The sequence below is a fragment of the Carcharodon carcharias genome, chromosome 3, assembly GCF_017639515.1.
Source record: "Carcharodon carcharias isolate sCarCar2 chromosome 3, sCarCar2.pri, whole genome shotgun sequence".
NCBI lineage: Eukaryota > Metazoa > Chordata > Chondrichthyes > Lamniformes > Lamnidae > Carcharodon > Carcharodon carcharias.
In genome coordinates, this window is record NC_054469.1 from 103235107 (window position 1) to 103252091 (window position 16985).

At 39.6% G+C, this 16985-nt stretch overlaps 1 protein-coding gene across 5 annotated transcripts in view; it reads right to left on the reverse strand.

Annotated features, from left to right (window-relative positions):
- Positions 1-16985, reverse strand: part of tex10 (testis expressed 10) — a 159509-nt gene that overhangs the window by 105630 nt on the left and 36894 nt on the right. For 3 of the 5 annotated variants that reach the window (XM_041184791.1, XM_041184792.1, XM_041184793.1), the window contains 3 exons: positions 16572-16710; positions 10722-10891; positions 4749-4926 (listed from right to left, as the gene is read on the reverse strand). In XM_041184791.1, the coding sequence (XP_041040725.1) occupies positions 4749-4926; positions 10722-10891; positions 16572-16710 (487 nt within the window). The remainder of the gene's footprint in view (positions 1-4748; positions 4927-10721; positions 10892-16571; positions 16711-16985) is intronic. The other 2 variants (XM_041184795.1, XM_041184794.1) reach the window with 2 other exon arrangements.

The following is a 16985-nucleotide window of genomic DNA, read 5'->3' on the forward strand; positions in this document are numbered from 1 at the left end:
CTGTTGCTATATTTATTTCACTCATTCATAAAGCAGAAGTGCAAAGGCCACAGACTGTGGAGCAGATATCAGTGCCACTTTGAGAAGTGGGGCACATCCAGAGGTTTTGCCGGTTGTTCTTCAAAATGGTACAGAAACTGTAGAAATTTATGCAGGCAGACAGATGATCTTTAATGACTGACAAAAACAAATTTGAACCCACAATCTCTGGTATTATTATTCTAACCCTCAACATTTTTTTTTTTAAAATGAACTTATTCCTTAACTTTAACTAAAATTGCCTCCTGTATGACACAAGCCTTTCATATGCTTTTTGTATCAGACAAAAACTTGTACAGTACTCCATAGCTTATTATAAATCAAAAAACACAAGTTAAAACATCTTTTACACACGGTGCGATTTTATAAACAAGTTACGTCTATTACACTAATAAAGAATTACTAGTTATACTTGTGGAGAACAACTTGAAAAGCTGGAGCATTTTGCACTGAAACAGAGATGGCTATGGGAGATTCAGGGAAGGTTTGCAATATTACAGAAACTTTTATAGAGATAAATAATGAAAAATTGTTTCCATTGGTTAATGAATTGGTAACAAGGGGCAAGCAACAAGTGAATTACTACTAAAATGAAGAAAGGGAGAAATTAAAACAATCTTCTTCACATAAAATAGTCTATGTCCTAATAACTATCACAAATGTCATTCAGGCCAGAAACCATATAACTTAAATAGGACTGAATAAGTATTTGATGAAGAAAAAATATAAGGACTGAGAGAAAGAACAGGGAAATGAGGCTGGAGTAGGCAGCTCCAGCTGAAGAGTTACTTTTGCTTTGGAACTTGCATGATTCCATATAAGCCCAGCTCACATTTACAGGTTCATCTATATACAATATATACGATGCACAGAGACTTATTTCAAAGCATTTAAATATACACTGTTACCTGGCAGGTTTTAATGTTTCTTAACAGTTTCTATCTTTCACAGTAAAACAGCTATTTTCAGAAGGGCCTGTGTGGAAACAGTATTGTTCTACACTAGAAGTAATCAGTTAATAACAAAGAGATGACATCAGCAAAATTTGGCAAATGGCACCTGTATGACATCAATTTCCAATCTCATCGCCACTGATCGTCTAGAATAACCTTAAAATTGTGAAATTTTTGGACTTCATTAATTGGACCAGCCAAAAAAGTACAATGCCCACAGGGGCAGGTCAAAAACTGGGAACTCTGCAGCATGTATCTCAAAGCCGATTCGCCACCTGCAAGGCACAAGTCAGGAGTGTGGTGAGATACTCACCATTTGCCTGAACGAGTGCAGCTCCAATAACACTCAGGGAGCTTGACACCATCAAAGGCTAAACAGCTGTTTAATTGGTACCCCATTCACTACCTTAAACAAATTCCCTCCACCACCTGTGCACTGTGATAGCAATGTATACCATCTATAAAGGTGCGCCAAACCTCCTTCAACAGCATCTTCCAAACCTTCAACATCTACCACCGAGAAGGGACAATGGCAGAAAACACATGGAACACCACTACCTGCAAGCTCCCCCCATGCCATGCACCATTCTGACTTTACAACTATATTACCATTCCTTCACTGTTGCCAGGGCAAAATCCTGGAACTACCTTTTTAATAGCATTGAGTGTGCTAAACCACATGGAATGGAGCGGTTCAAGAAGGGGACTCACCACCACCTTCTCAAGGGCAATAAGGGGTGGGTAACAAATATTGGTCTTGCCAGCACAACTGATCCTATAAGCAAATAAAAGAAAAAATTGTGTAGAAAGATGCACAACATCAAGAAGCTAACCTCTGTACCACTTTCATTCCTATAACTTCTTTAGAGTTGTCAACATTAGAAAAATGTGGATGACATCATGATCAGAATTTTTAAAAAAACACAAAATCATTTTGTGCCTATTCTTCAGATCAAGGTCAAAATAAGTTTCCAATTACATTCAAGTTCAGTTCTGATTCTACACATTCAAAGGGAATTTTAGAGTTTGACAGCACAGGGGAAGCATTAAGTCCATCATACCTGCACAAGATGTGAGAAAAAAAAACTATCCATTTAGTTCAACGTCAATTTTTTTCTCTGTCATTTAAATAATGTGTTCAAATATTAAACAATTGCCTTTTAAATGTTATTAAATTCTGCCTTCTAAATTCACCCATTATTCCTTTTTAACAACTATCCTAAATATATGCCCTCAAGTTCCCTTCTCAACTGAAACTTTTCTTTCAATTTACCTGATCTAAAGCCTATATCTGATCTTTTACCTTTTCCATTTTAGTGGAGAGCCAAAGTTTCTCATCATAAATGAAACTTTCATCCCCGATATCAACGTCTGCATCCTTCCCATGATCTTGATGTTCCTTATAAATTAGGGTGCCCAAAATTAAACACAATTTAACAGATTTAAGTGTCTTTGCTTTTATACCCAAAAATAAATTGGTTCCTTTTTTCAGCTTTATCAACAGCTCCTGCAACCTTTTAAAGAAACAAAATTAGCATTTCAGGCTGAAGGTTCTTATGAAGGGTCATCAACCACCTAAAATGTTAACTCTGCTTCTGTCTGCAGCAGAAAAAAAGAATAGAGAAATTAATGTGAGACTTGGAAAAAGGGACTGTCTAATGATATAAAAGCAAGCCAATAGAACGGAAGCAAAACGTGTGTTGCAAAAAAGGTATAAAGAAAGACTGGAAAATACACGCTACATGACCTGAGTATTTCCAGCATTTTTTATTTTTTTATTATTACCCCTAGTGGATACCACTGTTTACAGCCCTTCAGTCTAAAAAATATCCATTAACCATGAACTTACTTTGTCCTTAAGCCAATTTTCTATCCAAGCTTTTATATTCTCTTTAATGCCAGCTGTTTTAATTTTTACAAATCTGTTACGGGGCACCTCAAAAACACCTTTTGGAAATCCATATATAACATCCACTGTATTTCCTTTATCAGTACATTCTATTTCCTCAAAGAACTGCAATAAATTTGCCAGACAGACTTTGTTAAAAAAAAAAATCAGTCCTGGCCATCCTTAATTAACCTATGCCTTTTTAAATGATTATTTACTTTATGCTTTATGAAGAGACTTTAAAAGCTTACCCTACGCTGATGTTAGGTTGGAAGGTCTTCAGCTATATGGTTTGTCCCTCTTGAACAATTGTGCAACACTGCCAACCTTTTAATTGAAGGATGGTTGTGGTCAGAGCCTGTGCTATTTCATTTGCAACTTCTCTCAACATTCTAGAATACTTTCCACTGAGTTCCACCTAATTTCAGTATTTTTATTCCCATCATTAAAATCTTTTGTAAAAATCAAAGTGAAGTATTCCTTAAGTATAAAGATAAAAACAAAAAACTGCGGATGCTGGAAATCCAAAACAATAACAGAATTACCTGGAAAAATTCAGCAGGTCTGGCAGCATCGGCGGAGAAGAAAAGAGTTGACGTTTCGAGTCCTCATGACCCTTCAACAGAACTGACTGAATGTTAGAAAAGGGGTGAAATATAAGCTGGTTTAAGGTGGGGGGAGATGGTGCGGTTGTAGGGACAAGCAAGCAGTGATAGGAGCAGATAATCAAAAGATGTCACAGACAAAGGAACAAAGAAGTGTTGAAGGTGGTGATATTATCTAAATGAATGTGCTAATTAAGGATGGATAGCAGGGCACTCTGCTCCTATCACTGCTTGCTTGTCCCTACAACCACACCACCCCACCCCCCACACCTTAAACCAGCTTATATTTCAACTCTTTCTTGGACTCGAACTCAAGTTCTGTCGAAGGGTCATGAGGACTCAAAACGTCAACTCTTTTCTTCTCCGCCGATGCTGCCAGACCTGCTGAGTTTTTCCAGGTAATTCTGTTTTTGTTTTTGTTTTATATTTCACCCCTCTTCTAACATTCAATCAGTTCTGTTGAAGGGTCATGAGGACTTGAAACGTCAACTCTTTTCTTCTCCGTCGATGCTGCCAGACCTGCTGAGTTTTTCCAGGTAATTCTGTTTTTGTTTTACTCATTAAGTATATTCAAAAGAATTTCTTTTTCACCTCTAAGCAGCCATACTATTCTTTGACTTGTTAGGTGTTCCCAAAATCTTAAATTACTTGCCTATACATTATTTTCCACTCTTTCTTTATACCTTTTTGCAAAACACATTTTGCTTCCGTTCAATTGGCTTGCTTTTGTATCATTAGGTAGTCCTTTTTTCCAAGTCTCACATTAATTTCTCTTTTTTTTTCTGCTGCACCGCCCTTTACTTGTCACGTTGAATATGCCTAGTCTGAACCATAACCATCTCCTGTGTAAAAACTTCCAACTGTTCAGTCTATCTTATCTACCAATCCTAATTTATCTGGGCTAATTTGTTTAGATTTATTTTTTCCAGTTAGGTACCTTGCTTTCTTTTCACTGTTCCTTCTCCATATCAATTTTATCATATCTAATGATGTTATGGTCACTATGTTGTTCTAGGTACAATATCTTCCAGGACTTAAAAAAAAATCTAGAGAAAGAGTTATTAATTTGGTTTTCTCCACTTTCTTGTTTCAAGCAGCAAATAGGGCTACTTTTAGAATATCAAAGATAAAACATTTCAGGATATTCAGTAATATTGCAACAATTAATTTGTACTACAAGAGCATTATTTGCTTTCTGGGCATTGACATTTACTTAATCCAAAAAAGGAATAGTTTTAAGAATTTAATAATTCACAACCTTACCTCGTATGTAGTATCCGGATAAGACTAATGGCTAGTTTGGAGGACAATCTTCCCATAGTGCAGCAACGACTTAGGCAAGACAATAACTCTGATGAAATAAATGGTAAAAAATACACAAGCTGCACCAAAGAATGCTGTGTTCCGGTTGGAAGAAGGACCAGAGTGCCATCTTGTGGATCTAAGTTAAAATTACAATGACATCAATAAGACAACATATGTCAATATTAAAACCACCATCTAGTTTCAGACATGAACAAAACATCACAAGATCTCAATAATCTTTAAAGTGACAACCAGTATGAGTATACCAGTAATGATACCTTTAGGAATGAGGGAGAAAACCTGGGCCACTTATTTAACAAAAAAAAAAACTTTATTGACTTCCTCAGTGCTACCCATCACCAAGCAATCAATTCATTACAAAAGATGGCGAATTACCCAAATGAAGACTTAGGCCATGGTTTTACTGATTTCTCTCACATTTGAAAAGGAACACATTTGGAATTGAAAATGTCAGAAAATCCAATTCTGCACTTTCAAGTACTCCTTGTCTGGGATGTTTGAGAATCCAGGTAATACTAACTTGAGATCTGGTTTTAATCGACTTACTCAACTATTTCTGACGCAGGATTTGATTTGCTGCTACTTCAGTACCAGAACATGCCGGTGCTGAAAAATTACTTATGAAGGCAGATGAAACACTGAAGTAAGTACAATCAACCACAAGTAATTTTTGAGCTGTTCACTATTCCTAGCATGTTCAATCATCACGAGGATGAATCATTACTTTCATGGGCTGAAAACAATCTTGTTCAATGAAGTGCTTTCTGACCAGTGAAAATATTTGCAGATTCCTCAGTGTTTTTATCGATTGTAGTAACATTTTAAATAACCTAACTATTGAAATTATTTTTACAGCATTAAGTGGCTGCTGACCCTGACATTTATTACTGCAGTACCTGTGATTCTCGCCTGATTTCACATGAATACGCCAGCTGGTCAGCATCCAAAAAGATTAACTAAGGAATTGACTGAAGTTTAAAAAACACGGAGTTTGTAAATGCAGTTCATTTACAATGAAATTGTTTAGCACAAATGCATAAAACTAAAACACAAAGCTATTAAGATATTTTGTTGCCGCTGTAATTAAATTTACTTATTGTTCATTGCACTTAGTCTGACAAATGTTAATTTGGTGCAGATGGAGGAAGATGGTGCTTCGTTTTATATTCTTTTCAGCCTCCATAAACTGGTGAGTGTCTGAGGTTTTAATCAAGTGATTGTTGCTTAGTTAAGATTTTAGCCTTCTAAACACAGACAGCAATTTAAACAAGTACTGGGGAGACAAATATCGCGTTAAATTTATAGCTCAACTATTAAGGTACTTGATATTGCTACAGACAACACTTCAGTGATATTTCCAAATTTGAAATGTAATTAGTTAGATTAAAAACAATAAAGAAGGCAGGTGATGTGTTGCAGTTGGAGCATGTGGGACCTGTTCCACGGCAACCACGTCTGAGTATCTGCAGCTCGAGGAATGCCAGCTCAGAGTTTAAAGATGACGCCGAAGCTTCAGGCACTGCAATGCAGCAGGGAGGGGGAAAGTTACCTCTGCACTTTGTTCCAGGAGGGGCTCACCCCTTTGGCTATGTTCTTCAGATGCGACCTGTGGCCAGGCACAGGAGGTTGTGACTACAAGTGAGGTTGCTATGGGAAACCAAAAGATAGCAATGATAGATTCTGAGGGTGAGAAATATGGGTCTGAAACTAAGTGTATGAAACCTAAACAAAGACAATTACATACCTAAGGGTATGAAAACACAGTTGGGTACAGTGGAACTGAAAAATAGGTTTAAAGCTAAGATTTTTTTTATTCATTCATGGGATGTGGGCATCATTGGCTAGGCCAACATTTATCGCCATTCCTAATTGCTCTCGAGAAGGTGGTGGTGAACTTCCTTCTTGAACTGCTGCAGCCCATGTGGTGTGGGTGCACCCACAGTGCTCTTAGCAAGGGAGTAGCAGGTAGAGAAGGAGTGGCAGCCATTTAAGGAGCTATTCCATAATTCTCAGCAAAGATATATTCCACTCAAAGAAAGACACTACAAGTAGGATGCACCATCCGTGGCTAACGAAGGAAGATAAGCATGATATCAAATTGAAAGATGAGATGTACAATGCTGCAAAGATTAGTGGTAGCCTGTAAAATTGGGAAAATTTTAGAAATCAGCGAAGGATGACTAAAAAAAAGGGGAAGAAATTAGAGTGTGAAAGAAAACTAGCAAGAAATGCAAAAACATGCAGTAAAAGCTTCTACGTTTCTAAAAAAGAAGAGAGTAGCTTAAGTAAGCATTGGCCCCCTTAGAGGGTGAGATTGGGGAATTAATAATGGGAAATAAGGAATGAGTATTTTGTACCTGTCTTTACAGTAGAAGACACAAAGTATTCCAAGAAAATGAGGGAGCAAAGGGGGTGTAGGGGTGGGGAAGAACATAAAACAATAACGACCACTAAAGGAAAAGTACTTTGTAACAAATTGGACTAAAGGCTTAAAAGGGTGACACAAAGCTGAATGGGAGGGTGATCTGTGAGGAGGATGCAGAGATGCTTCAGTGTGATTTGGACAAGCTGAGTGAGTGGGCAATTGCATGGCAGATGCAGTATAATGTGGATAAATGTAAGGTTATCCATTTTGGTAGCAAAAACAGGAAGGCAGATTATTATCTGAATGGCTATAAATTGAGAGAGGGGAATGTGCAACGAGACCTGGGTATCCTTGTACACCAGTTGCTAAAAGCATGCAGGTGCAGCAGGCGGTAAAGAAGGCAAATGGTATGTTGGCCTTCATAACCAGAAGATTTGAGTACAGGAACAGAGATGACTTGCTGCAATTGTACAGGGCCTTGGTGAGACCACACCTGGAATATTGTGTGCAGTTTTGGTCTCCTTATCTGAGGAAGGATGTACTTGCTATACAGGGAGTGCAACGAAGCTTTACCTGACTGATTCCTGGGATGGCAGGACTGACATATGAGGAGAGATTGAGTCGATTAGGATTATATTCGCTGGAATTCAGAAGAATGAGGAGGGGATCTCATAGAAACCTATAAAATTCTAAGAGGACTAGACAGGGTAGATGCAGGAAGGATGTTCCCAATGATGGGGGAGTCCAGAACCAAGGGTCACAGTCTGAGGATACAGGGTAGACCATTTAAGGCTGAGATGAGGAGAAATTTCTTCACCCAGAGCCTGTGGAATTCGTTACCACAGGAAGTAGTTGAGCCTGTGGAATTCGTTACCACAGAAAGTAGTTGAGCCCAAATCGTTGTATGCTTTCAAGAAGGAGTTAGATATAGCTCTTGGGGTGAAAGGGATCAAAGGATATGGGGAGAAAGCGGGAGCAGGCTATTGAGTTGGATGAATAGCCATGATCATAATGAATGGCGGAGCTGGCTCGAAGGGCTGAATGGCCTTCTCCTGCTCCTAGTTTCTATGTTTCCCCTGAACCTGATAGCCTGCATCAGAGGGTCTTAAATGAAATGGCTGCAGAGATAGTGGATGCATTGGTTGTTATCTTCAAAACTTCCTAGATTCTGGAAAGGTCCCAGCAGATTCAAAAATTCCAGAAGTAACACCACTATTCAAGAAAGGAAGGAGACAGAAAGTCATAGGAGATACAGGCCAGTTAGCCTAACATCTGTCACTGGGAAAATGCTAGAATCCATAATTAAGAAGACAGTAAGAGGACATTTAGAAAATCAAAATACAATCAGGCAGAGTCAACATGGTTCTGTGAAAAGGAAATAATGTTTGACTAATTTATTAGAGTCCTTTGATAATGTAACAAAGCAGGATGGATAAAGAGGATCCAGTAAAACACGTGTATCAGGATTTCCAAAAGGCATCCATTAAGGTGTCAAAAAAAGGTTACCACACAAGATAAAAGCTCATGGTGTTGGTGCTACATTAGCATGGATAGCTGATTGGCGAACTAACAGGAAAGAGAGTCAGGATAAATGGGTCATTTTCAGGCTGGCAAACTGTAACTTGTGGAGTGCCATTCTTCTGAACTCCAGCGAATATAATCCTAATCCACTCAACCTCTCCTCATAGTTCAGTCCCGCCATCCCAGGAATCAGTCGGGTAAACCTTCGCTGCACTCCCTCAATACCAAGTACATCCTTCCTCAGATAAGGAGACCAAAAATGCACATAGTTGGAGCCTCAACTATTCAAGATCTATATTTATGATCTACATTAATGATCTTGATGAAGGGACAGACTGTATTGTAGCCAAATTTACCAACAAGGAAGAGTAGGCCATTCAGCCTCACGAGTCTGCTCCACCATTTAAAAAGATCATGGCTGATCTGACAGTAACTCGAAATCTGCATGCCACCTACCTCACTCCCTTGCTTACCAAGAATCTATCCACCTCTGCCTGAAAAATATTCAAAGACTCTGCTTCCACCACCTTTACAGGGAGAGTTCCAAAGACTCACAACCCTCTGAGTGAAAAGATTTCGCCTCATCTCTGTTTTAAATGGGTGACCCCCTAATTTTAAACACTGACCACTAGTTCTAGATTCTTCCACAAGAGGAAACATCCTCTCCACATCCTTCAGGACCTTATACTTTTCAATCAAGTCACCCCTTACTCTTCTAAACTCCAGTGGATACAAGCCTAGTCTGTCCAAACTTTCCCCATAAGACAACCCATTCATTCCAGGTATTAGTCTGGTACACCTTTTCTGAACTGCTTCCAACGCATTTATATCCTTCCTTAAATAAGGAGACCAATGCTGTACACTGTACTTCAAAATAGCTCTGTATAACTGAAGCGTAACCTCCCTACTTTTGTAATCAATTCCCCTCGCAATAAACAATAACATTCTATTAGATTTCCTAATTACTTGCTCTACCTGCATACTAACCTTTTGTGATTCATGCACTAGGACACCCAGATCCCTCTGCAATCTCTCACCATTTAGATAACATGCTTCTCTTTTATTCTTCTACAATGATTTGCTGATGATACAAAGAAATGCAGGAAAGCAAATTGTGAGAAGGACACAAAGAGTCTGCAAACGTACACAGAAGGTTCAGTGGATGGGCAAAAAATTGGCAAATGGAGTATAATGTGGGAAAGTTAATTTTGGCAGGAAAATTAGAAAAGCATATCTTCTATAAATGGAGAAAGAGACTGCAGAATGTTGCAGTACAGAGGGATCTCTGTCTTCTTGTGCATTGATCAATAAACTTAGCATGTAGGTACAGCAAGTAATTAATGAGGCAAATGGAATTTTACCTTTATTGTAAGGGGGGGGGGGTGCTAAAAGGAAGTCTTGCTGCGGCTGTATAGGGCATGTGTGAGACCACTTGGAGTACTGTGTACAATTTTGATCTCCTATTTAAGGAAGGATATACTTGCAATGGAAGCAGTTCAGAAGGTTCACCAGGCTGATTTCTAGGATGAAGGGGTGTTTTAGGAGGAAATATTGAGCAGGTTGGGCCTATGCTCACTAGAGTTTAAAAGAACATGTGATCTAACATATAAGATTCTGAGGGGGCTTGACAGGATAGATGCTGGGTGTTTTCTCTCATAGGGGAATCGAGAACCAGGGGCTCAGTTTAAAAATAAGAGGTCTCCTTGTTAAGACAGAGATGAGGAGGAATTTCTTCTTTCAGAGGGTCATTAATGTTTGGAATTCTCTGCCACAGACAGCAGTAGAGGCTGGGTCATTTAATATAATCAAGGCTGAATTAGACATATTTTTGAATGACAAGGGGGGTTAAGGGTTAAGGTGGACAGACAGGAAAGTAGAGTTAAGGCCACAATCATATCAAACATAATCTTAACGAATGGTGTAGAGTGGGCCCTCTGGGCTGAATGTGCCCACTCCTGCTTCTAGTTCCTATGATCTTATAAATAAAGTGATGAGAAATAGTAAGCACCAAAAAGCAGCCTTACCATACAACCTGTACACATTACTTTGAAGGCTCTGAAGTAGCTCTTTGTTTGAACGGGCAGCTGCCACATGTATCACATCAATAAGTTGTGCTGAGAGAAGTGGATTCCTTGAACCAAGCTGAGCCAGCTGTAATGGCAGCCCAGCTAGCCAACGAGACAGCACTTTGCTTCTGTCCAACAATAGAAAAAGCACATCAGCAGTCAAGAGAAAACAAACCATCAGTTAATAAATGACGGTTATGGGTGTTCTTACAGAAATGCTGTAAAGTACATGCCCAAAACATGAGTCTTCAGAATCACAGAACTGAAGATTATGCCTTATCAAAAACTTTCCATCAGCAGGTCAGCAGGTATTCATACAATTTTCACATCAGCCACCTTTTATTTCAAATGTGAAATTCATTAAAACTCACATCTTTGAAGCATGCAACTCTACTCAGTACCACAAATAGTAAGGAGTTACTCCAAATACATTTTAAAAAACATTTCCAGTGCTCCTGTGCCATTCCAACCAACCTGCATAAACAGATGGATTATGAAGATGGAGAGCACAGCCAGGGATCCTAGTCAACATATCTGCATCAATAGATATTGCTTTTCCAGAAAAATCTGAGCACCAGTCAACACCCAGTAGAAGCCTAGTTCCGCATTCTAAGGATGTACATATGAATGCACTCATCTACCCAAGTACTTGCCCATAAAGTTACATTTGCATTTAATGTTAATAAAGCTACAGCATTATGCAACCTGCACAATCAAAAGCAACATCCCATTAACAGAACTAAGTAATCCCACAATCGAAGGATCAGAGCAAACCAATGTCACCTTATCATATACAGCCGAGAAAGGCTGTGGTCAAGTCAAGCAGCTAACTGAAGAGGAGGTTCAGCCGTGGCAGAACTTAGCACTTGAGCGCAAGATGCAAGTCTAATGTGTCAGCAAGTGTATTCAGATGAAAAATGCCAAATGGATGATACTTCTTCCTGATGATTCCATTGTCATAGATGCCAGTGTCCAGCCATTGTAGGTCTCACCAATTGATTACAAGAAGTGGCTGAGTAAGATGGGTAAGAACAGAAGGCTGAACACAACTATGGGGGCCCTGACAACACCCAGATATGAAGAACTAGCTCCTCTCAAGCCAAGATATTAAGAGCACAGCCATAAATAATTTAAAATAAATGCATAGGAAATCTAATCTAGTCAATTACCACCATACCGGCTATTTTTTTATATTCATTCATGGGATATGGACGTCTCTGGCTAGGCCAGCATTTATTGCCCATCAAAAGGTGGCGGTGAGCTGCCTTCTTGAATCGCTGCAGTCCATGTGGTGTAGGTACACTCAGAGTGCTGTTAGGGAGGGAGTTCCAGGATTTTGACCCAACAACAGTGAAGGAACAGCGGTATATTTCCAAATCAGGATGGTAACTGACTTGGAGGGAAACTTCCAGGTGGTGGTATTCCCATGCATCAGCTGTCCTTGTCCTTCAAGATGGTAGTGGCCATGGAAGGTCCTGCCTGGGATCTTGGCGAGTTACTGTAGTGCATCTTGTATATAGTACACACTGCTGCCACTGTGCATTGGTGGTGGAGGCAGTGAATGGTTGAGGGCGGTGTGCCAATCAATTGGGCTGCTTTGTCCTAGATGGTGCAGAGTTTTGTGGGAGCTGTACTCATCCAGGCAATTGGAGAGTATTACATCACACGCCTGACATATGCCTTGCAGGTGGCAGACAGGCTTTGGGGAGTCAGGAGGTGAATTACTCGCTGCAGGATTCCTAGCCTGACTTGCTCTTGTAGCTACAGTAATTATATGGCTAGTGCAGTTCAGTTTCGGGTAAATGGTAGCCCCCAGGATGTTGATGGTGGGGGATTCAATGATGGTAATGCCATTGAATGTCAAGGGGCAATGGTTAGATTCTCTCTCGTTGGAGGTGGTCATTGTTTGGTACTTGTGTGGCACAAATGTTACTTGCCACTTGTCAGCCCAAGTCTGGATATTGTCCAGGTGTTGCTGCATTTGGACATGGACTGTTTCAGTGTCTGAGGAGTTGCGAATGATGAACACTCTGCAATCATCAGGGAACATCTCCACATCTGACTTTATGATGGAAGGAAGGTCATTAATGAAGCAGCTGAAGATGGTTGGGCTGTGGGCACTACCCTGAGGAACTCCTGCAGTGATGTCCTAGAACTGAGATGATTGACCTCCAACAACCACAACCACCTTACTTTGTGCTAGGTATGGCTCCAACCAGCAGAGAGCTTTCCCCTGCATTCCCATTGACTCCAGTTTTGCTAGGGCTCCCTGATGCCACTCGCAGTCAAATTCCGCACTGATGTCAACAGCAGTCACTCTCACCTCACTTCTGCAGCTCAGCTCTTGTGTCCATGTCTAAAGCAAGGCTGTAATGAGATCAGGAGTTGTGACCCTGGCGGAACCCAAAGTGAGCATCAGTGAGCGGGTTGTTGCTAAGCAAGTGTCACTTGAGAGCACTGCTGATGAACCCTTCCATTACTTTACTGATGAAGAATAGACTGACAGGGCAATAGTTGGCCAAGCTGGGTTTGTCCTGCTTTTTATGCACAGGGCATACCTGGGCAATTTTCCGCATAGTCAGGTAGATGCCAGTGTTGTAGCTGTACTGGAACAGCTTGTCTAGGGGCACAGCAAGTTCTGGCACAAAGGTCTTTAGTACTATTGCCTGAATATTGTCAGGCCCAAAGCCTTCACAGTATCCAGTGCCTTCAGCCATTTCTTAATATCACATGGAATGAATTGAACAGGCTGAAAACTGGCATCTGTGATGCTGGGGACCTCCAGAGGGGGCAGAGATGGATCATCCACTCAGCACTTCTGGCTGAAGATTGTTGCAAATGTTCAGCTTTATCTTTTGCACTGATGTGTTGGGCTCCCCCATCATTGAGGATGGGGATATTTGAGGAGCCTCCTCCTCCAGCAAGTTATTTAATTGTCCACCACCATTCACGGTTGGATGTGGCAGGACTGCAGAGCTTAGATCTGATCCTTTGGTTGTGAGATTGCTTAGCTCTGCATATTGCATGCTGCTTAAGCTGTTTGGCATGCAAGGAGTCCTGTGCTGTGGCTTCAATGGGTTGACATTTCATTTTTAGGTATGCCTGGTGTTACTACTGGCATGCCTTCCTGCACTCTTCATCGAACCAGGGTTGATCCCCTGGCTTGATAGTAAAGGTAGAGGGGGGATATGCCAGGCCATGAGGTTACAAATTGTGGTTGTATGCAATTCTGCTACTGCTGATGGCCCACAGTGCCTTATGGTTAATCAGTCCTGAATTGCTAGATCTATTCAAAATCTAGCCCATTTAGCACAGTGATCGTACCAAACAACATGATGGAGGGTAACCTCAATCTGAAGACAGGACTTGATCTCCACAAGGGCTGTACAGTGGTCACTCCTACCATACTGTCATGGACTGATGCATCTGCGACAGCCTACATCCATTCATTAGCAAAGTGATGAAAGTGTTAAATAGTGCCATCAAGTAATACCCAATACAAAGTGACACAAAGTTTGGTTTTGCCAGACCAAGTCGGCCCTAAACCAACCATATTCACAAATCCACCAATGAAGCAGAACATGGCAACCTACAACAGGATTTGAACAATATCTACACTTGGGTTGACAAGTGGAAGATAACTTCAAAATAGGGAAAAATACGAGACAGCCTAGCACTTAGCTTTCCGTTCTTCATTTTCCACTTTCTAGATGTTAACAAATACAAGTTAATCAAGTAGCAATTAGATGCTATTTATTTCAAAGTTCAAGGAAAAATGAGGAATAACAAACTGAATTTATAGAACACAAAACAAAAGCAGTAAAAGGGTTGTTATCTGTACATTGTCTTTATCTCTCTACTTTCCCAATTCAGACACACAAAGGCGCTATTTAAAAATCACTCAATATAAAAACTTTATCTAAGTGAAGCTTTTAAAATTTTTCCACCTTTTCTTTAAATAATTTTAAAAATGACTGCTAGAGGCTAACTAAAAAAGTCACATTGTATATTGTAGCAAATATCTAATTCATGGTTCATGTTTTAGAATATACGTTTTGGAATATAATTTTAAGAATTAAACTTTTAACTGTAGAAAATTGGATAAATGCAACATAAACAAACTGGGAGGTTATTACACTTAAAAAGGTCAGAATACAAGAGATAAAACCATAAAACAGCAGGGAGAAACTTAAAACAATGTACGACCTAAATGAAAACAGAAACTGAAAAAGGAAACACAAAGGAAACTGACCCTAACCATTTCTAAGGGAACAAAAACTGAACCTGAGATTTGGAAACCAAAACTTCTGGGCAGACTGAAACTAGTTGAGGCTATAATAAAGAGACACAGAGCCATCCAAGTAGTAGTTGCAGCTTGAAACAGGTGTGTGCAGAGAGAAGATAGCCAAAGTAAATGAGCGTTAGACAGGGCCGCACAGTAAACAGAGTAAAAAGAAACTGACTTCAATATTCACCGTGTGGAATGCAGATGAGGCTTAATCTCGGTTTGAATTTTATGAGGGAACAGAAGCTGGAAGATTGCCTAATTTGAAATGAGTGGAAAATTCTACAGTGGTCCTCTCAGAGTCTTGTGGCAAATAAAGCAACCAGCATATAAGCTTGGAAGTACTGAAAAAGTAACCAGAACAAAGGACTGAGGCATCTACAGTCAAGAGATGGTAAATTAAAGTTTTACATGTGAGAACAGCTGAACCTGAAGAGTCTCCAGAGGACTGTGAATGCTCATGGATGATCCCTAAAGAAATAAATAACTTTCGGATTGATGTGTCTTCTAAGTGAATTCTTAGGGGGAGGTAAGAAGTAAAGCTGAATGCATAACATACGTACTTAAATAACATATTAAGTTAATAGCGCTTGCTTTGTTTTTGTTTTTTTTTCATGAAACAAAAGTTTGTTGTTTAAAAATGTGAAATCTTGTTGTATAGTTCTGTTGGTTAAATTGATGGTAATGGTCCCTAACTGAATTGTTACACCAAGCTCAACTTCACAATTGGAATTCAGCTACTATCACAGCTCTGGGCAAAAATCATCAAATTCAAACCTGTACATTTGTAAGAAATTGAGGTATTAAAGTAAAAATTTTGATAAAGATCATCAAGAGAGATAAAAGACAATTCATTAGATAAATCTTACCATGTTCTTCTGAATTATGTAATCTACTGAATTTGTTGCTGCAGCCCATATTTTAGGTGTAGAAATTTTAGTTACCAAGAAAAAAAATGGCAGACTATAATTTTGGGAAAGTATAGAGAAGTTCCGGAGAAAAGGTGGAAATGAACACCGTTCATAACAGTACAATGCAACAGGCAAGGTGTGACATCCCTCACCTTGAAATTCCCATTAGAGTGCCACTTGCCAGCTGAAATGTGGAAAAATTATTTGATGAAATTTCCATCGGGTACAGGATCCACATAGCAAATTTTTATTAATGTTAGTTACTGTTGCACGTGGGGAGTCAAGATCAAGTGTTGTCTTCAGGCAACATATCTTTAGAGTGGGGAATAATTGGGCCAGGATCCGTAGATGTAATAGCAGTCCCATTGTAAACAATGCATTCTGTCCTTATTTTCATATTTCAATTTAAAATTTCTATGTCCACACTTTTAAAAAACTGTCTAAATAAACTCATCATGCCGCAATTAAACCCTGAAGCCAGAAATGCTACAGAACTGGAAGCAAGCATTCTCTATGTTGAATAGAATGTGTGTGGCCTGAGAAATCAAATAATAAACTGGGTGCGGGGAGAGGAAAGAGATAGAAACTTCTTTCTTGATCACAGCATATTACCTAGCAATCTGAAGGTTGGATGTTTTCTCTCTCAGATAAAGTCCACTAAAGAAATTAAGCAACATAGTGCGAACTGAAAGGGAAAGACCCTGCTGCTGGTACTGTGCATAAACTGCCCTCAGCAATTCCTCTGTGGAACCTGAAAACAAATAAAAATAAGTGAGAAAATAAGCAAGTTCTAACAAAGTCCCAACTCTCTCAAGATATAACCACTACAACATTCATTTATTTCAGCCAATTTGACAGTAAGCACAGCAAATGGTCTCAGTGATCCTGGATCAGAGGCTTAATGAGAAAAAAAAAACAGCCTGGTCCACCCTCAATGGTCCAATGACTCCTGCCAAGAACGTGCACAACTATATGATGTGCAGTGAGGAAAGCATGAAGCTCCGTGTGATGCCCACAGAGCTAAAT